At 38.4% G+C, this 21,486-nt stretch overlaps 1 protein-coding gene across 2 annotated transcripts in view; it reads left to right on the top strand.

Annotated features, from left to right (window-relative positions):
* Positions 1-21,486, top strand: part of LOC128788129 (solute carrier family 12 member 7-like) — a 65,710-nt gene that overhangs the window by 39,565 nt on the left and 4,659 nt on the right. The window contains exons 15-23 of one of the 2 annotated variants that reach the window (XM_053942963.1): positions 135-254; positions 1,902-2,006; positions 4,108-4,276; positions 6,241-6,436; positions 10,826-10,995; positions 11,146-11,277; positions 13,398-13,505; positions 18,937-19,053; positions 21,085-21,266. In XM_053942963.1, the coding sequence (XP_053798938.1) occupies positions 135-254; positions 1,902-2,006; positions 4,108-4,276; positions 6,241-6,436; positions 10,826-10,995; positions 11,146-11,277; positions 13,398-13,505; positions 18,937-19,053; positions 21,085-21,266 (1,299 nt within the window). The remainder of the gene's footprint in view (positions 1-134; positions 255-1,901; positions 2,007-4,107; positions 4,277-6,240; positions 6,437-10,825; positions 10,996-11,145; positions 11,278-13,397; positions 13,506-18,936; positions 19,054-21,084; positions 21,267-21,486) is intronic. The other variant, XM_053942972.1, reaches the window with a different exon arrangement.

Raw genomic sequence — 21,486 nt, 5'->3', positions numbered from 1 at the left:
TTATTTTATAATAGCTAAAAAATAGCCTTTGAAGGAGAAAGGCCTTTCTGGAAGTTAACTTAAATAAGAAATTAACTTTGTAGAACATTTGTATGCCTATTTACAAAAATGGAAAAAAAATTGGTTTCTTTTAGGACTCTTTCATTCCTGGGGATGAGTTTATGTCTTGCCTTGATGTTCATTTGCTCTTGGTACTATGCTTTGATTGCCATGCTAATCGCAGGATGTATATACAAATACATAGAATATAGAGGGTAAGACCATATATCTTATTTATTCTATATTTAATATCTTTACCATTCAGCAAAAGCTCTTTTGTATAAAATAGATACAACTGAACTAATAAAGTTCAGAGTATTCTTTGAAACAAGGTAAAATCTGATCTCTGTTACGGGTTGTAAGTTTTCGGACTTGAATTTCTCTGGAAGCTCTGTTACATACTTTTCAACAGTGAGAACTGACAGAAATAATAATCAGTAAGTCTGGGAAACTCTCATTGGAGCAGAGATGATGGTGTAAAATTTTGGTACTTCAGGAACATTACCTCCCAACATCAAGCAGCAGCTATTACAAAACTATTACCTTGTGCAGAAGCTCAAACTACATTTTTGCGTGCGTGGACTTGATTACTTTCTAGAATTAATCTTTAAATTGCAACATACTTTGCACTGTATGCATTTGTCAAGAAATAGTCATGCCTGTCAGACATGCTAAGCAACTATGAGTCTTAAAGTGCATGCTGTGTTCATAAAAAAACTCCAAAAAATGAAACCAGCAAAGACTCCAACTAAACAACATACAGAAACAGTACAGCTAATTATGATCAGTAAAGATGCATGCTGTCCCTTTCTAAGGATAATTACCCTGTGCTGAAAGAAAATAGTAATATCTTGGAGCAGGAAATTGAAGCTAGGCCACTGTTTTGATGAGTGATTAAAAACAGCTCTCAAGTGGATCAGCTGGTATTAACTGTTCCACCCTGTGGATTCTCCATCTTTTAATATCTCCATTTCCAGATTAGATGCTTTCGTGGATTATAACATCTCCATTTACTGGGCTAATGATAAGAAAATTAATTTCCCAATTTTAGCGAGAAAGTCAGATCAGATGGTAACAGTTCTGCATGCATGTGTATATATATATATATCGGTTCATACATAAAATTATGCATCATTCCAAATTTATATATAAGTTCTACAAATGTTGGCACATACCAGGACATTTACCTTGTTGAAGGAGATGCTTTACTAGAGCTAGCTAAGTTCAGAGAAAACTCATGAGTGAAAATCAGAGGGAGGGTGGGCAAGGGAGATGGACCCCTTGCCAGTATAGAATCCATTCTCCTGACCACTATTAATCACCAATATTCTATATTGGAATTAAAATGACTGGAAAATATAGGGAGACTGAAAATGGTCAGGAGAATGGATGGAGGTTTAGGCTTTCTGGGAGGGAAGCTGGGAAGGAAAGAAAGTGGAGAAGGCTGTAGTGGTGGTGTTGAGGGCAAGATAGGTTATACTAATCCATGTGAAGTCAAGTTTCACTTACTAATTTTGCTTCTTTAAAAAAATTCCTTTTAAGTATCCTTCACTTATTCATTCTAGTGCTAAAAAGCAACTTAAGTAGCTCTCACCATTACAAAAATGCTTCTGAAGTATGAATAAACTAGACCATAGTAAATATTTATAAATAGAGAAAAATTACCTTGAAGGGGTCTGGAACTGCTTCACCTTGGTTAATCTTCAATCTTGATTTAAGTCTACAAGACAAGGTTTTTTCATGCATTCATGCAAAAAGAGAGTGATCAATTTTTACATCCATTATCCCCCAGATGAAAAAACGTACTTGATTTGTATAAATAAATGGGACCCTGTTAATTGAACCTCTTTTGTGTCCTGAAGAGCGGAAAAAGAATGGGGCGATGGAATCCGAGGCCTGTCTCTGAATGCAGCTCGCTATGCTTTGCTTCGTGTTGAAGACGGTCCTCCTCACACCAAGAACTGGAGGTAGAGTCCTATGTTTTTTGAGGTCACTTAATTCTTGAAATATGTAAATATATTGGAATACTGCTGGTAAAGCAGTGAAGTAAAGAAAAAGTGAGATTCACCTTTAAAATAATGTTTTAACTTGGGCACGGCAATGATGTCATTGCAATACTACTATTTTACTGAAACGGAATGTGACTTGTGGTCAGTATCTAATCAACTTTGTGGCAAACTGACTTGAACTTAAATTCATGTAGTGTTGACATGGTTTTCAAAAGTACAGAAGAATTGTAATGTTTGATTATTTATAGATTTTTCAGATTCAAAGAAACAGTTACCCTTGAATCTCACCATCTCTACCGAAGAAACACTGCAATTCCATAAGTGCAATTTTTTTTTGTTTGTGTATATGTTCCCTCTGAAATACCTTGTACAAATCTACAGAGGACTCTTTTTTGTTTAAATTCATTTTTATGGTATTCTTTTTATACAGCTTCATTCAATAGTAGCACTTTCTAAATTGCTTAGATGCCATTGAAACGAAATCTCACATTTTACTGTAATGGAGTTAGATCTCCACTACTATTTTTGCAATGTAAGTTTTTTACTTGTTAAATTTAATTTTCCTCAAAGCCAACTTTAAAAGTTACTTAACATTTAAAAATGAAGGACCTTTGCACATTGTCACTTCTGATGAATGTAATGAATGAACTAATGAATAGTTCTAGTCACTGCTCAGTGATAGTATCATGGGGTGCATGCACATGCAGTGTTCTGTTATCCTTCAGTATAATGGCATTATTTTACCATTTTTCCTGGGACTGATGAACTTGGCATATCAGAGATACCAATGTAATGTAGTGTTGACAATCCTGTTAAATATTTGACTGCTTCAGTTCCAAATGAGGTATCTTTTTCCATTGTGTCAATATAATTGCTAGAACTGAACCATCTTGTTATATCTTAAACTGTGCTAATTTTGAGGTAGGAAGTATGATCCAACTTGTCATCAGTCTTTTGAATTTGTAGCAATGACAGGAAAAGTATAAAATGTTGATTTGGGAAAAGTAAGTAGATTGAATATTGATTAAAGGAAATAGAGTGCATCCTCATCTAGTATGCAGTTGAAACTGAACTTTGGGTACTCTTGGTATGATTGTTGACTGTCCTTTTGTAAGGACCTACACAGGCAGAGGGGTGAGTCGTTGAGAACATCATGAAAATCCAGAAAGGATAACTGCAAGTTATCCTTCTATCCTTATCTGAATACACCTGGTACAGGCATATACAGAGCAGTGATACAAGACTGTGAAGCTGCTTTGGTAAAAAGAACCTGTAGTTCCCAGTAGATAGTAATCCAGCAGTGTGTATTGGCAATGGCATGCTGGACAGGAGGACAGATAGTACATTGGGAAGTAAATATATTGGGAGATATTTATTTTTGTTTAGCACTCATTAGTATACATTTACAATCTTTCTTCCATGTTTATGTACTATGATGTAGGAATGGCAAACTTGAGTAGATACAACCGCAGATGACGGTTGGAGCACAGGGGCATCTTCCCTCTGGAGAGGGGCTGAGGGGCTATGCTTATTCAGGTTCGAGGAGGCTGAAGAGGAGCCTAAAAGTTGTTATAACTAACTTATAAACATGCAAAACCTAAAAGAAGGTTACTAAGAAGATGGAGTCAGATTTCTTACAGCAGATTAGGATAGGAGACTAAGAGAACATGATAAAATAATTAAGCACTGAAGAGGTGATCCAGAGGTCTGTTTCTAGAGGTTTTCCAAATCCAACTGAATGAAGCACTAAACAGTGTTCAGTGTTTAGTCATTTCAAGCAGCAGGTTGCACCAGATGACATTGGAAGAGTGATTTTATAATTTTTTAGGTGAAACTAGTCTTTAAGGGAGCATTTCAAAATGACATTGTGATGGCTTTTGTATTCCATACCTGAACTGTTGTTGCTATTGCAAATTATGGCTTACCTACTTAGGAGTTGGCTGTTTTCCATTGAATTAAGCAATTAATCTGCATTTGATTAATTCTTAATTTTAATTTTCCAGTTCTTCACAATGAATGTGTGTGTGTGCACTAAACTTTTTTTCCCTTTGTTTGGCAGACCTCAACTTTTGGTCTTGTTAAACTTGGATAATGAGCAGTTAGTCAAACACCCTAGATTGCTTTCTTTTACCTCTCAGTTGAAGGCTGGTAAAGGACTGACTATTGTGGGTTCTGTGCTTCAGGGAATCTACTTAGATAAATGTACAGAAACTCAGAAAGCTGAAGAGGTATGTAAAAGAGAGCTTGCAAATACATGTAATTTACATTAGTATTTAAATGTTGAATCTGGATAGCTCATACATTGAATGAGAACTGTTGTATAATATTGAATAAAACCTCTATTTTTGCTTTCAGCACAATCAGTGATTATATAAAAAGAATGTATTGGTGTATGTAGCAAAATGTTCTATAAAATTTTTTAATAGGATGAGACAGTACTGATACTTCCTAGCTTTTTCTTTAATATTGAGAGTCCTGGGCTTACAATCAAATTACATTAAAAAAAATTAAACGCCCCCCCCTCAAAAAAAAATGTAAAAAGCAAAAAAACCCACACACACACAAAAAAAACCCCAAAAGCAACAAGAAAAACCCCAGTAAACCCACCAAGCTTTAATAAATTACCTTATAAAGAAAACATCATATATTTAACAAAAAAATTAATGTTTAACTAAAAAATGCGAATGTGTGGCGTAATATCATCCTCATGATGTGATTTTCTACATCCTTCTAGAAATACATATGAGAATTAGGATTAGGAGTACTCTTTGCCAGAAAACTGTAAACAGGATCCTTCTTGAGATCCTTTATTTTATTTTTCTATTTATACCATATCTCCAGAGAAAGTAGGATCAGTAGAAAAAAAATAGTAAGTTGTCACATAATTTAAAATTACATCCAACTGTGCCCACAAACACAAGTAAATTTAGTTTCATTTCAATTTCTTTAACAATAATACCTGTATTTACTTGCCTATGCAAACTCTCCTACTCCTATCTTTACAGAGTGGGGAAATATTTAGATAAAGTATCATGTTTCTTTATTACTTTATTGAAATGTCCAAAAGTAGGTTTTGATTGCCATTTTATCGTCCATATTGATTAATTTCTGCAGTGTTGCTCAAAGGAGTACCAGTTGATATGTCTACTATTTTGATCCAAGTAGCCTTCAAAGCTGTGTAAAAACCCCTGTGATTTTTTCAGACCTGGTATCTCTTAAATAGATGAGCATTTAAAATCTTGAAATGGACTAGCTAACATAGCTAACTGCCCCTTTCCTCACAGTTTTCCTTTTTCTTCTTCCTCTTGCTATTCAGGCTTATCCATAGTGGTTTTTAAAATAACAAAGTATAAAGATAGATGACCTATTTGATATCACATGAAAAGGTCCTAAGAGACCAATTAACTTGAAAACAAGTTGAAAAGTCCAACCATGCTATATTGTGGAAGTAGTTATTACTAAGCTGTTGCTATCAACATGTATGAGTAGAAAACAAGATGAAGAATACAAAATCAGGCCTATGAAATAAAACAGAAAAAACCCTTTAAACAGAAACTTTTACAAGAATTTGAAATGTTATTTGTAGACAGCCTAACTGAGCTGTTTTTCTGAAAGATGGAAAATTATGGGATTTTTAATCTGGTCTGTTTATCTTGTCATTATTTGGACAGTGCTTCCAATTTTCTTTGGCATCTGGTTTTCCATGTCGGGAGCTGATAAATAATCAGCCTCTTAATGTCAAAGGTATTTAAGGAACTTTGGCAGCTTCTTCTTCTTAAGTACTTGGCATCACACTTCCAAACTCTTCCAATTCCAAAAGAAATGGCTGATCATTCCAACCATATGTTGCTTTGTCATCCACTGCTTTTGACTTTACCTGAAGCAGTGTCACTTCATTTATCTTTATCTATGTGTTTTTACTCATGTCTTGTTCATTCTTCTTTGGAAGTAAAAGGCAGAATAATTAAAATAATGAAAAAAATGTGTATGGTGTCTTTTGGGGTGGTAGCAATTTGGGCTCTAGTTTTCATAGAATCATGTTCTCTTTTGGAATTAGTGATTTCTTCATGTTGATTAGACATTGTTGATAAAGTTTTGCTATTGTTTGCTATTGTAATGTTGTTACTCCTTCTGGTGTTAATTATCAGTGTTGATGGTTTGTATTTCCCTATGTGTAATTTTCCTATTGCAGAATGTTAAGGCCTTAATGGGTGTAGAAAAGACTAAAGGATTTTGCCAGATTGTGGTATCTCCTAACTTCAGAGATGGAATATCCTATTTGATTCAGTCAGCTGGTCTAGGAGGGATGAAGCACAACACAGTCCTGATGGCATGGCCACAGTCATGGAAGCAGACAGACAATCGTTTCTCATGGAAAAATTTTGTTGGTGTGTGTTTATTGACTTTCTTATTTGCATTTGTAATTCAACTGTGTGACTAATGTATTTGCTGTGTGGATGAAATGTACTACTGAACATCTAGTGAACAACTGAATCTGCATCTGATTTAATCTGGAGTGGCCTTTCTCAGCCCTCTTCAACCACAGGTTTGCTTTTTCTTCTTCTAAGCAGGCTGGTCACTAAAATCAGTGTCATGGTTTAGGAATGCTGCTCAGCAATTTAGTGCTCCCAGTGAGACTTTCCAAATCACACTGCTGCATACTTACCCCTCTTTCTCTTTCCCCACCCCCCTTGTGCTGGGTTGGAGAGAAAAATTGGAGGCACAAAAGGTAAAGATCACAGACTGAGATAAGAACAATTTACTGGAAACAGCAATGAGATAAGAAAATGAGTAGTAAGAGCAACAGTGTTAATAACAGAGAGTATACAAAAGAGAGTGATTTTCATGCGAAAACGTCCACCAGGAGCTTTACCCAACCACAGCCATGCCACCCCAACTACTCCCTCCAGCTCAGAATTGGTGCCACTCAGTCATTTCTTCTAGCTTTGAACCAGGCCCATGCTTATTCTACCAGAAGAAAACCCTTCTCCTTGGAAGAGACTGCCTTACCCCTGCCTCTGGCAATATCCTGAGGTGGCATATAATAAGGTCTGGGTCCTAGCCATGCCCCCTCCTGGCTGTTGCAAAAATTAACTCTGTCCTGGCCAGAAGCAAAACATTATCCACCACATATTTTATACCATTTATGTTGTGCCCAGATCCTACGCCTTCCAACTTACACATATATATACGTATGTATATGAATGTGTGTGTGTGTGTATACACACACACACACACACAAACAAGTATCTTTTCCACAGTCGATATCCATTCCTCCAAGATGTCTCTTGAGTCCATTTAGTCCATGACTGCAGGTTCTAAGTGTTTTCCAGAGCAGAAGGGCTGGTTGCAAGCTGCATCAGGAGGTCAAAACTGGTGCATCTGTTGTAGTCCATGCTCATTGTCCCTGGTTAAGTCCACTTCTCCATTACAAGCCCATCACTATGTTGCATCACTTTTCCAATGACCTAAGGTATCATTGGCCCAGTGAACCAGAAATAATTCAGCATATATTGCCACCTGAGAGACTTCATTCTTGGCTGCCCAATGCACTTGTCCATTGTTGCAATGTACTTCAATAGCCTGCCTTTGGGTATGTGTGTATCTACATGGCATGCTTTTACAGCCACCTTCTCTACCCAAGCAGCAATGTCTTGCCACAATTCAGCATCCCAGGTGGTTTTACCTCTGTGCTGCCAATAGGTCTTTTTCAGTAGTTCTAGCCATCCCCACAGAGCATTTACTACCATCTATGAGTCAGTGTACAGCTAGAATGTTGGCCATTTCTTTTGATCGGTGATACTTAAAGCCGGCTGGATGCCATTCAGCTCCGCAACCTGATTTGATCCGCCTTGTCCCTCAATAGCTTCTGTGACTCACCACATAGGAATCCATACAGCAGCCTTCCATTTTCCATGTATCCCTACAAGATGACAGGAACTATCAGTAAAGACAGCATAACACTTTTCTTTTTCAGGTAGCTGATTATATGGTGGGGCCTCCTCAGCATGTATCACCTTTTCCTCCTCTGATTTTAGTACAAAATTTTCACTTTTGGCCTAGTTTGTCATGACTTCCAAGATGCCTGCGTAATCAGGGTTTCCTGTTCAAGCTCACCGTGTGATCAGCATGATCCATTTACTCCACATAACATCAGTGGCATGATGTGTGGAAGGGATTTTCCCTTTGAACATCCAGCCCTGTACTGGCAGTCGGGATGCCAGGAGGAGCTGTGCTTTGGTGCTAATCACTTCTGAAGATGCTTGAACCCCTTTATAATATCCAGTTATAATGCCAGTAGCCCTTTCTCAGTAAGGGTATAACAGGCATCAGATCCTTTGTATGCGAGATTCCTGAACCCTAGGAATCATTGTTGAGTCTCCCCAGGTACTGTCTGCCAGAAACTCCAGGAAGAACTAATCTCCCCAGCTGCAGTATAAAGCACAGTTTTCACATCTTGTCCTGTCCTGACTTGCCACGGGCTACTGCATGAAAGTCTTCTGTTTCATTTGTTCAAAAGCCTTCTGTTGCTCAGGACTGCACTTAAAATCATTCTTCTTCCAAGTCATATGATAGAGAGAACTTATTATTTGACTGTGTTCTGGAATATGTATCTTTCAAAACCCACACTTGCCTAGGAAAGCCTGTGTTTCCTTCCTGCTGGTTGGTGAGGCAAACGTAGTTGCTGTTTTGTTGACCACATCCATGGCAATCTGATGGTGTCCATGTTACCATTTGATTCCTAAAATCTGAGTTTCCTGGGCAGGTCCCTTGACCTTACTTTGCTTTATGGTAAAACTGGCCTCCAAGATGATTTGGGTTATCTTCTCCCTTTTCTCAAAAACGTCTGCTGTGTTGCCCCACAAGATGATGTAATCAATGTATTCCAAGTGTTCTGGAGCCTCACCCTTTTCCAGTGCAGCCTTGCTTCTTATAGCAGTGACTCTGTTCCATACTGGCAGGGCATGGGGCATCTCTCTAACTTGCTTGAACTTTTCAAATCTATCTGCAGTCTTGGATAGCCAAAGCATAGTTTCATATCACGGGCAGCAATATCCCAGCATCAGAGCAGCTAAGTCACTAGGGGCTCACACAATTGGTGGCTGAAATTTTTTTTTGTATATCTCACAGCTCATCTGGAGATAGGGATTGGGTGATTATCTCTGGCCCTGCCTGTTCCTCCTATTGTGAGGGCTCCCCTTCCTTTTCATCCTTCACTAAGTGAACTGATTTTGTCTTTGATTTCTTTTTCTATATAGGGGTAACTGCTACTGGCACAGGTTGTTCCTCTGGTTCTGCTGCAGTTTGAGTGGCCACAGTGCCTGTCAGTCTGCCTTCCTCTTCTTCCCCCTGAGACTGCTGTCTAGTATTGCAGAGTGTCCAATAAATAGTAGCCAAGGCCCAGCATGTTGGAGAACTTCACACCTCCCTGGAATTGCCATAGCATTTTTCTGTCAAGTATTCTGTTACTTTACCATGGTCCTGTAGTTCAGGAGTGAAGTTCCAAACCAGAATAATCCTTCAAAAGCTGGCCCATTTTCTCCCACTTTCTTTGTTACTCATGACTATACACCCTTGGCACAGATCTCTGAGTAACCTCCTAAGAAAAGTCCATTACTCTAAACGTGGTGTAGACTAAGGAAACCTGGTAGGCTTAGCACCAAGAGTATGATTTCCTTAACATCCAAATGGAATTCAGAATTCTCTGAATGTAACAGGCTGAAGGGGGTGTAAAAGGCCAGGAAAAGGGGATGAAAAGCTGGGGAAAATTATCCTGCCCTGTTCCCCCCACAGAGAGTGTATGATTAGTAAACATGCAAAGGTAGTACCTGAGGTAAGAGTAGGAGAGCAACAGTCAATCATCTTCTTTGACATTATGATCATCATCTTTGACATTATGATGTCATAAACTGACATCCCTCGGTATATCAGCAAAGAAATCCTGATCTCTTTTCCTACTCTGAAAAATATAATGAGAAGCACATACAGGAATATATATCAGATTATACTTGAACAGACCAAGCAACATTGCAACCAGTGGCTCCACACCTAAACCAAAAAATGCCTAGATCAAATTTGTTTCCGACCTGCTCTAGCCAGTCTGTTGTTATCTTATCCCATTGTGCCTCACCTCAGACACCAAATAAATATTGTTGTGGCTTAGGAGTAGTACTCCCTAATTTAGTGTTCCCACTGACGCACTAAATCATGCTGCTGCTCGCTCACTTTTCCTTTTTTGTTGAGGCTGGTTGGAGAGGAGAATTGGAGGCGTAAAAGATAAAGATCACAGGTTAAGAACAATTTACTGGAAACGACAACAATGTTTAACAGCAAATAGTGTACAAAAGAGAGAATGACGCATATGCAAAAATGCTCACCATGAAGCTCCACCTGATCACAGCTGTGTCACCTCAACCTCTTCCTCTGTCTTGGAACTGGTACCACCCAAGCACTCCCTCCAGCTCAGCACTATGCTTATTGGACCAGAAGGAACCTCTTCTGTTTGGAAGATACTCCCGCCTGCTTTCAGCAGCATTAAGTAATGTAGAGTAACGTCTGGGTCCTAGCCGCACGTCTCTTTGCTATTGCAAGAATTAACCTTGTCCCAGCTGGAATCAAGACACCCAGGGTATTCCTCTTTTGCCAAGACACCTGGGATATTCCTCTTTTGCCTCAGCAGAATCTGGGAGGGTTTAATCTTTTGAATTTAAAACAAAAGCAAAATCTGTGTATGAAAACTAGGAGTTCTTGATTAAATGTCTTGTTTTCCCTTCCAGATACTGTACGAGAAACAACTGCAGCTCAACAAGCACTTTTGGTAGCTAAAAACATTGACTTATTTCCAACAAATCAAGAACGTTTTACTGAAGGAAATATCGATGTGTGGTGGATTGTTCATGATGGTGGTATGCTGATGTTGCTGCCTTTTCTCCTTCGACAGCACAAGGCAAGGACAACAGAAAATGGCTAGGAATTCATTTTCTAGCACTAAGTGGTTCTAAGCATGTCTAATTAAATACTCCTTCACCTTGTTCAAATAATGCATGGTAATAGCAATCACAGTGTTGCAAACTGTTTTTGTGTATCTTTTTGGTAGGTTTGGAGAAAATGTAAAATGCGTATCTTCACCGTTGCTCAAATGGATGATAATAGCATTCAAATGAAGAAGGATCTTCAGATGTTCTTATACCACCTTAGACTAAATGCTCAAGTGGAAGTTGTTGAAATGGTTTGTTACTACATATTTTTAATGTGCAACTGGGACTAAACTTGAGAAAACAGATTTAGCTTTTTTCAAAGAAAGGGATATTAGCCCAAATACAGGAATTGAAAAATTGCAGTCCCACAAAGAACAAGAAGTTAAGCATCGTTATCTTACCATGTTATAATGCTGCTGTATGTGGTGGTGAGTTTAATGGGTTTATCAAGTAGAGTTTATTTATGACGACTAGTCCATAGAGCTGGCTCATTCAGAAGGAAAAGCTTGAATTTTTAGCAAGCAGTGAAATGGAAGGCTGAATGTGCTTGATATTAGATATGGTATGAGACAGGATGGACTTGGCTATGTCTCCAACTGCTGTAAGAATACCTCTCTGGAATAAGGAATCCCTAGGCTCAAATGAGAGTTGTTCTTGGCATCACCAGCCTCAGCCAGTACTGAAAGCAGGACAGTATAGCTACAGTTTCACAAGTCAAGGTAGTGACAAAATGAGTTTTGTAACTTTTTTCCTTTTTAAAATATGGGTCATTAACTGTTTAGGAGAAAGGACAAAAGCTATACTCTGTCTAGGCCCACTTTTTTTTGAAACTAAGGATGTAATTTCCAGCACTAAAAGGTGACTAGCATAATGTCCAAAGTAAGACTCATGCGGGAAAAAAAACCCAACCAAAACTTTTACTCATTCTGAAGTGGGATGAAGATGAGTAAACTGGTTGAAAACTTCTACCACCACAAGTTTCTAGAATCACCTGAACTTATTAAAAGGTTTATCATACTAATCAATCATAAAACAATTTTAAGAATTTTTTTAATTACTTAGGAAAAAAATTACTTGTGAAAAAATTTACTGTTCTTTGCTTAGAGTACTGAATGTGAAAATCTCAAATGCTGTGGCATGTACAGTTGAAAGAACACAGAGTGCCATGAAATGGCTTGGCTGAATTTTGAGCAGGAGACAGTATAGAAAGTTGTGCTTGTTTCAGCTGGGGTAGAGTTAATTTTCTTCATGGCAGCTGGTATGGGGCTGTGTTTTGGATATCTGCTGAGCATATTGGGATGTTGTTGTTATTGTGAAGCAGGGCTTACACAGAATCAAGATCTTTTCTGCTTTTCGTACTGCCACACTGGCAAGGAAGTTGGGGGAATTTGGGAAGAGACACAGTTGGGACACATGTCCCAAACTGACCAAAGGGATATTCCAGACCATATGACATCATGCTCAGTATATAAGCTGGGGAGAAGAAGGAAGAAGGGGGGAATGTTTGGAGTGATGCTGTTTGTTTTCTCAAGTAACCATTATACATGATGGGGACCTGCCCATGGGAAGCGGTGAATTAATACCTTGTTTTGCTTGCTTGTGTGCACAATTTTTGCTTTTCCTCTTAAACTGTCTTTATCTCAACCTATGAGTTCTCTAGCTTTTATCCTTCTGATTCTCTCCCAAATCCACTTGTGGAGGAGTTAGAATCTGCATGGGCTTTGGTTGCTGGCTGGGGTTAAACCACTACAGAAATACAATTTATTCTTTTCTTCTGTCGGTAATATTTAATTCTGAGAATCTTCCAGAGGATAAGAGATATGTTACAAGTCAGTGATAACACAGGTGACTCCTATAGATTTTTATATTGTATTTTAGTTTTCAGCCAGTATGAGAATATATGCCAGAATTTCTTGCTATGGCAAGAAATGGCTTTGTTTATGAACATTTCTCTCTGATGAAAGGATAATGTGTTATTTGTGCCTAACAGTTACAGTTTTTTAAGGAAACAAGTGTCCACATATGCGCAGGTAGCACCAATGCAGACCCAGTTTAAATAAGTGCTTTCAACTCTCACTTCTGCAACCTAGTTGGAACAGAATAGTGGAAAGTCTGTTCCAAGTACCTAAAATGTAGATAAAATCACAATAATATTGTTACAGTAGGATAGTTCACTGTATGAAATTGCTGTTCGAAGATTAGGTTTTAAGAATGAGGACGGAAGTGATCGATTAATTATGTGCTTAGGCTTACTCTAATGCCATAAATACATCCACCAAATGAATACAGATATGAGAGATGCACTATCTAAATGTTGTTCTTCTAAACAGTACTTTTTTTCTGGTGTTTCTAATGCCAATTTATTTTGCAGTTTGAAAATGATATTTCTGCGTTCACATATGAGAAGACACTTATGATGGAACAGCGATCTCAGATGCTAAAACAGATGCAGCTATCAAAGAATGAAAGAGAAAGGGAGGTAGGAACTTAGACTTGACAGGATGTTCCGTAAAAAATCTGAAAGAACAATCTTCTAGCTGTAGCTTCTAACTAGTCAAAAACTTCCATAACTGCATTGTGTTTCTCTACAACCAGTTTTACTTACAAGATTAAAGTTATATGGGGAAAGAAATAACTTTTTTTTAAATAGATTTTAAGAGTTTTCCTGGTTTTGTTGAGTGTAAGTGTTGATTAGCAAAACATTTAAGCATCAGTGTGGAATACATTCAGAGTCTTTCCAAACTTGACATCAGTAGCTAAGATTCATGATTACACAATTGGACTGATTATCTTTTATTGTGATTTGGTCTTAGGATCATAGAATCATTTATGTTAAAAAAGACCTTTAAGTCAAGTCTGACCACTAACCTAATGCTGCCAAGTCCACCACTAAACCATGTCCCTAAGTGCCATATCTACGTGTTGTTTAAATACCTCCAGAGACTCAACTCCAGCCACCTCCCTGGACAGCCCATTCAAATGCTTGATAACCATATTAATGAAGAAATTTTTCCTAATGTTCAATCTAAACATCCTTTGGTACTACTTAAGGCCATTTCCTCTTGTCTTCTCATTTATTACTGGGGAAAAGAGACCAACCCTGCGTCACTACAACTGTCTTCCAGGTAGTTGAATAGAGTGAGAAAGTCCTTCCTGAGCCTCCTTTTCTCCATGCTAGAGAACCCTACCTCCTTCAGCCACTCCTCGTATGACTTACAAATACACCATATTACACAATATAATACAAAATTGTTCAAATCACACTGACTGTGCTTTTGTTTCTGCATTGTTTTGAATGTTTTATGAATCAACTCTTTTTTTTGGAACCAAAATTAGCCCAACAAACTATAATCCTATAGTATCAAGATAGAAATGCTGGTTTTGCTGCTCCCCTATCCTTACTATTTTGCATATTATAGCAACAAGCTTCATTCAGCTGTATTTTTATGAATATTTGTAACTTATAAGTCCTTTCCTTTTGGCTTGTGCTTCTACCCCCTCATCTATTCTGCTAACTCTTTCAGTATTATCAAGACCTTTTAGTGATGTAGAAGATAGTGAATGCTCTGGCTTTGCCATCACATAAATGATTTCCATCGTATAGCAAACAAGAGAACTCTACTGTGTTTAATTGCTCATAGTAAAACAGCTAGATTTCTTTTTCATATGGCTTTTCTTTTTTGGTGTTAATTGTACAAGTCCGAGCAGTTTGGAGGATTTATGCTTTTTTCCTTTTATTTCTCCTCTTCTCTCTATTCATTTTTCCACCTCACAGGATTTTTTAAAGGTTCTTAAAGATGCCTGCTATTGTTACAGTTTCTTGCTGTAAAACGTCTTTCTTATCCATCTCAACGCTAGTTTTCTTTCAATTTGAGCCTGCCTAATATCCTCCAGTAAAAAACCAAACTTTTCTGTACAACTCATTCAGTCTTATTGTTTCTTTACTAAGCAGTAATATTTTTCCAGTGTAGTTTGAGTAATTTATCTTTTGTAGATTTTGAAGGATTTAACTTCCACATGATTAGTAAGAGCTAGTGCTCTGTATTCTATAGCACATAAATTGCAGAGGAGATGGAAGAATTTCTTCTCAGCTCTGAGTTGCTTGGCATCTGGACTATACTTCAGAGTATTATTTGCTTGGAAGTTTTTATTTCTTTCTATTCCCTCCATATAATTTTTTTTCTTTATTACTCACTTTTATCTGAACTTTACCATCACCATTATAGCATCAATTTCTTCCTTCTTATCAGGCAGGGTAAAATCTGAGACATTCAAAATACCACTGAATTTATTTCAGGGTCTGAAGTAAAACCCTTGATAACTCCAGAAACCTCTAGTACTGGGAACCTACTAGTACTCTAGTTGCCTTGTCCAAAAATAAAAGTCATCTCCATCTATTGTTTCTGATTAGGATATCTAAATCTACCTTGTTCTTTTGTATTTTCATAAGAAAATGTGGTTTATTGAAGCGACTGCCGGAACCTGGGATAACTCTTAGAACTCTGGCACCGTGCCACAAGTGGGGAACTGCCTCGGTATGGGGATTTACCAGAGGCAGAACCTTTAGAACCACTTGCTCTAAGGTGCGAGACACAAGCCACGACAGGGACCAGGCAGAAGAGAAAGGAGGAGGCTCTCTGTCTTAAGGTTCCACAAGGAACAGTTTATTCCAGGTGAAGGAAGCAGGACAAAAAGCCTCTAGTTCTATTGTGCAAGGGTTTTTTTTAGATACAAGTCGGGGGTATACACAAACAGCTAACCAATAGGGAATCCTCAGGGGAGGAGTGAGGGGATTACATCAAGTGTCTGGGGCCAATTGGAGTAGGAGAGTGGAGAGGACGGGGCACATGGGCCAATGGGGCTTTGAGGAGTATGGGCATTCCAAAGGGGTGTTGCAGACAGGGATTGGCCCGAGGTTTAAGTGGCAGAGAAGGTTTGGGAATCAAGGGGTGGGTTGCCTTGACAGGCAGGGAAAGAGCTGAAACAAGGGGCGGGGAATGGCATGAGGGACAGCTTTGAGGGAGGGTAAAACCCAGGGGTAAACCAACTTGGGGAGAACATGGGGGTACAACATAACAAACCACTTATCAAGGAATCAGTAAAATAAATTCGAGCCACAACAGTTTATTTATGTCTTCACTTCCTCTGGAGCTACAAGATTAGTATATACACACAGAGTGCCCAGCCCATTCTTACTCTGATCATCTTTTTTTTTAATTAGCTGAGCCATTCTTTTCAATTTTTTGCTGACGTCCAAAACATTTCTTTTATTAGTATCACTAGTTCAAATTAGCATTGCATTTCTTTTTAATATCTGTCTCCAGGCATTAAAATATAACCTGGTATTCCAGTTTTGAATACTGAGTGTAATTTGGTTTCCTGTTACCACCAAGATTAGTGCTTTTGTGCATGTATACCTTCAAATGAGGCTTAGGCCTTCCCAAAGTGGAGACTTTTCTTTGGTACAGTGTTTATTTGCTGTTTTAGTTATAAGCATGCTTTTACCCCTGAGCAATCACCCTCATCCTCCCTTCTCCTGTCACTTTTTTAAAAGAAAATTGATTTGATATTGCCTCTGGGTTTTCTAGTAGAACTGGGGATAGAGGACTCACCAGATCTTTGTTTACTTTTTTGGAAAACTTGATCAATTTGCTTCTATTTGGGTATAAATATAATATATGCCTGCAAAGCATAACATAGGCAACTTAGGTCTAACTGGTAAACAATTATTTATTTGACTTAGTCAGTAGTGCTACAAAGGGGAAAGAAAATGTAGAGCCTCATTCCCTTTCTTGCTTCCTTTTTTGGTGGTTGTTGACTTCTTTCTCTGGTTAATCCTCACTAAGGACTCTTGGGCAAAGCAATGATAATGGGACCTGTGAGAAGGTGATAATACTTTGTACCAATAAATTGTCTTGGGTTGTGTTATTAGGCAAGATTGGCAGAAATCTGGGTGCATGCAGGTGAGGAGCACAATTATAGTTTGTGAATTATTAGATTTTTAGGTTTTTAGGTTTTTACAGTTGAAAAGTAGCTTTCTCACATGCTTTAATTTTTTTCATGCTTTTGATTGTAATTGAGTGAAAAATTTCACCTGAATATATACATATATGAAAGGATGTGACCCTCAAAAACAAGTGAATATTTGAGCTTCCCACAGAGATGGAAGGATTTTCACAAATGTCTGTAAAGGGACTTCATAACTAACTACTAAACATTTAAAAATGATCCCCCCATTATCCAAGAGGAGGCAGTCAGAAAACTGCTGAGATTCTTGGATATTCATAAATCCATGGGACCAGATGGGATCCATCCCAGGGTAATGAGGGAGCTGGCAGATGAGCTTGCAAAGCCGCTCTCCATCATTTACCATCAGTCCTGGCTCACTGGTAAGGTTCCAGATGACTGGAAGCTGGCCAATGTGACACCCATTCATAAAAAGGGTGGGAAGGAGGATCCTGTTAATTATAGGCCGGTTAGCCTGACCGCAGTACCCGGTAAGGTTATGGAACAGTTTATATTGAGTGTCATCGCACAGAACTTACAGAATGGCCAGAACATACATCAGACCCAGCCTGCATGGGTTTAGGAGGGGTAGGTCATGTTTGACCAACCTGATCTCCTTTTATGACCAAGTGACCCGCCTGGTGGATGCAGGAAAAGCTGTTGATGTTGTGTACCTGGACTTCAGCAAGGCCTTTGACACTGTCTCCCATAGCATACTCCTGGAAAAGCTGGCAGCCCATGGCTTGGACAGGAGCACTCTTTGCTGGGTTAAGAACTGGCTGGATGACCAGACCCAGAGAACAATGGTGAATGGTGCTGCATCCAGCTGGCGGCCAGTCACCAGTGGTGTCCCTCAGGAGTCTGTGCTAGGGCCAGTTCTGTTCAATATCTTTATGGATGACATGGATGAGGGGATTGTGTCTTCCATTGGTAAATTTGCAGATGACACTAAGCTGGGAGTGTGTGTCGATCTGTTGGAAGGTAGGAGGGCTCTGCAGAGAGACTTGGAATGGTTGAATGGATGGGCAAAGTCCAATAGGATGAAGTTTAATAAATCCAAGTGCCGAGTCCTGCATTTTGGCCCCTGCAAATAACCCCCTGCAACGATATAGGCTGGAGACGGTGTGGCTGGACAGTTCCCAGGCAGAAAGGGACCTGGGGGTACTGGTCAACAGCCAGCTGAACATGAGCCAGCAATGTGCCCTGGTGGCCAAGAAGGCCAATGGCATCCTGGCCTGTATCAGGAATGGTGTGGCCAGCGGGAGCAGGGAGGTCATCCTTCCCCTATATTCGGCATTGGTGAGGCCACACCTTGAGTGCTGGGCCCCTCAGTTTAGGAAGGATGTTGAGATTCTTGAGCACATCCAGAGAAGGGCAGCTAGGTTGGGAAGGGGCTTGGAACACAAGCCTCATGAGGAACAACTGAGGGAGCTGGGGTTGTTTAGCCTGGAGAAAAGGAGACTCGGGGTGACCTTATCACTCTCTGCAACCTCCTGAAAGGTGGTTGTAGTCAGGTGGGGTTGGTCACTTTCACCAGGCAGCAACTGACAGAATGAGACGACACAGTCTCAAGCTGCATCAAGGGAAATAGAGGTTGGATATTAGGAAAAAGTTTTTCACTGAAAGAGTGACAAAGCTCTGGAATGGCCTGCCCAGGAAGGTGGTGGAGTCACCATCCCTGGATGTGTTTAAAAAAAGACTGGATATGGCACTTGATGCCATGGTTTAGTTGAGGTGTTAGGGCATGGTCGATTGATCTTGAAGGTCTCTTCCAACCTCAAAAGAATTCTGTGAAAAAGAGCCTTATGAGCTGATACCACATCTTATCTATTTATGAAGAATAATATGATATCTGCTTTTTACTGTAGACATTTTTTTTGTCATTGGTAACATTTTTGTCCTAGATTCAGAGCATCACAGATGAGTCTCGAGGCTCAGTTAGAAGAAAAAGCTACTCCAGTCCATTGTCCATTGTCCAAGATGCTCAGGCACTGCTGACTAATGATTATCAAGAGGAAGAGGTAGTTGGGCATAGTGCTGACCATGACTAGACATATTTTCCATTGCAACACTTCAAGTATCACTATTGCAGACTGAACTACACATTTCTGAAACTGTCTATTTTCTTAAGAGCCAGAAGCAGGGTGTTACATTAATGAACATATTTCATGCTTTCACAAACCATTGACTTCCTTTATAGTTCCTCTATTGAAGTACTGAAGATTCTCAGAGATTGTATTGATATACTAGGTCTTTCAAGGAGCACAAGCCATTTTTATTTGCAAGCCATTATTAACCCATATATGTCATTACTGTATTCTGTGGCTGACATTGAAAGGAAATGGACTGATGTAATCAATGAGTTTAGTGTGCACTTGAAGTGTTGCTCATATGTAAAATGTGTAGCTTAGTTTGTAGAAGTGCTGTATACCTTTGTATTTCCCTTTTGTCATGGAGTGAGAGAGCAACATGTTGTGTGTCATTAATTGAATTTAGTATCAAAATAGCAGTTAACAAAAATGTGCTTTTGTTGTGTTTGCATTTTTATAAACATGTATTATAAGTCCAGAATTTCTCTTGGTCTCACTGTCTTTCTAAAAATGGCAAATTTTCTTCCATTGAAGCATAGTTGTACTGAACTCATCTTACAAATACAATACAAATACAAAATTTCATTACAATGAAATGGATACTGCTGCATGGTATTTGCAATATTGGCATGTATTTGTTAGCTTTTTTGATTCTCGTGATATAACTGTATTCACAGGAACTTCTGCTTTGTGGTCTTGACTCATCATTTAATCATCTGTGAATGCAGGAAGACCATCATACTAAGAGATATTTATGTGAACCTCACAACTGAACTCCAGAATTTGGGAATCCTGAAGGATAGGGACTAGGAAATATTTTAGGGAATATACTGAAGCTCAAAGGCATTTAAAACCACCTGCAATTCAGTTTGTGAACCACTAGAGGAATTGCTTTTCTGAGAACTAAAGTAGAATTCTCATCTGCTTGGGTTTTAGTAATGGTTTTTATTGAACTGAATGAAATTCTTAATTACCAGGTATGTAGGGGGACCATGACTATGTCTAACATGTGAATAATTGATGTTCTCAAATGGAACAGGGGCTTCAACTCATGATTTAACAAGTCTCCGAATAGCTTTCAGACCTGTTAAATATCTTAAACAAAAAGCAAACAAACAAACAATCACAGGATAAAAGAAATACCACCTCCAAAATAGAAAAGTTCAAAGCACAAAAAGAATCCTACCCCAAATTACCAATTCACTTACAATTTTTAGAGCCTAAGGTACTGTATTTGTGTTGTATTTGATGGAAATAGAAAAGCCTATGGACAAAGTATTACAAGGAAAAGTAAGTAAATAATGTGTTAAATATTTATTCTTTTCCTCCAAAGAAGCAAGGAGAATGGAAAATAGAAAACACAATATTCTTCCCACATGCATATGCACTTTTTTATTCTTGAAGTTGATTAGAATTTCTACTGTTAAAAGGGAAGAGAAGACCCCTTCATGGCTAGATTGGTTGGATTTGTTATGTAATATGCTCTTGTAGGCATAAATAATCTAATTCAATAACCTAAATCTATAACTAGACTTAAATTCAGCCAGTCCCATACTGGCATCAGAGATTCATGTTGTAGTTCAACTAAAGGCATGTGAAATGGACAATGTTTACAACAGTATCTGAGAAAATAATGTAACTTGTGAACAATGAAAGTTTTTCATTGGCAAAACACCCTGATGTTAATAAAGTACTCTCTGGTGGAATTCAACCTCACTTTATTTCATTACAAAAGTAACACTTCACGTAAGATATAGTCTTGCAAATATAAACAAATAAGAATATTTTTACAAGCAATTTCACTTCATGCTCAAGTCACAATAGTCTCATATTTGTTCACAAAGTAAAGGTGCATTTTTCTTCAGCTTCTTTGATTCTTTGGTTTTCAAAACTGTAAAAACATGTAATTTACAAATGCTGGTTTTGGCTGAATTTTGGGGTGATTATTTGTTTTGTGGCCAGGCTCAGCTGATCCATGATAAAAACACTGCCTCACGCTCTGCTCCAGCAGTTGAAGTAAGTGTGGCTGCTGCTGTGCCAGAGAAAGTGCAAATGACCTGGACTAAAGAAAAGTTTGTAGCAGAAAAGCATAAAAACAAGGATTCAAATGTGTCTGGCTTTAAAGATATTTTCAACATGAAGCCGTAAGTATGCATGTGGTATTTGGAGCTTTTTATTTCATTGTGTGTATTTTAATGGGGGGGGGGGGGGGAGGTTCTAGTTTGTTGTTTTATCTGGGTTTTGTTTTTTAAGAGATTCTGCTTTATTTAAAATTGAATACAAAAATTGAGCTTTTCATGCACTTAAATGGCATCCTTATAAAAATAGCATAGACTTGGGTGGAATGACTGTAAAGAGTCATTC

The sequence above is a fragment of the Vidua chalybeata genome, chromosome 1 (assembly GCF_026979565.1).
Source record: "Vidua chalybeata isolate OUT-0048 chromosome 1, bVidCha1 merged haplotype, whole genome shotgun sequence".
Classification (NCBI taxonomy): domain Eukaryota; kingdom Metazoa; phylum Chordata; class Aves; order Passeriformes; family Viduidae; genus Vidua; species Vidua chalybeata.
This window is presented reverse-complemented; position numbering and strand designations above follow the sequence as displayed.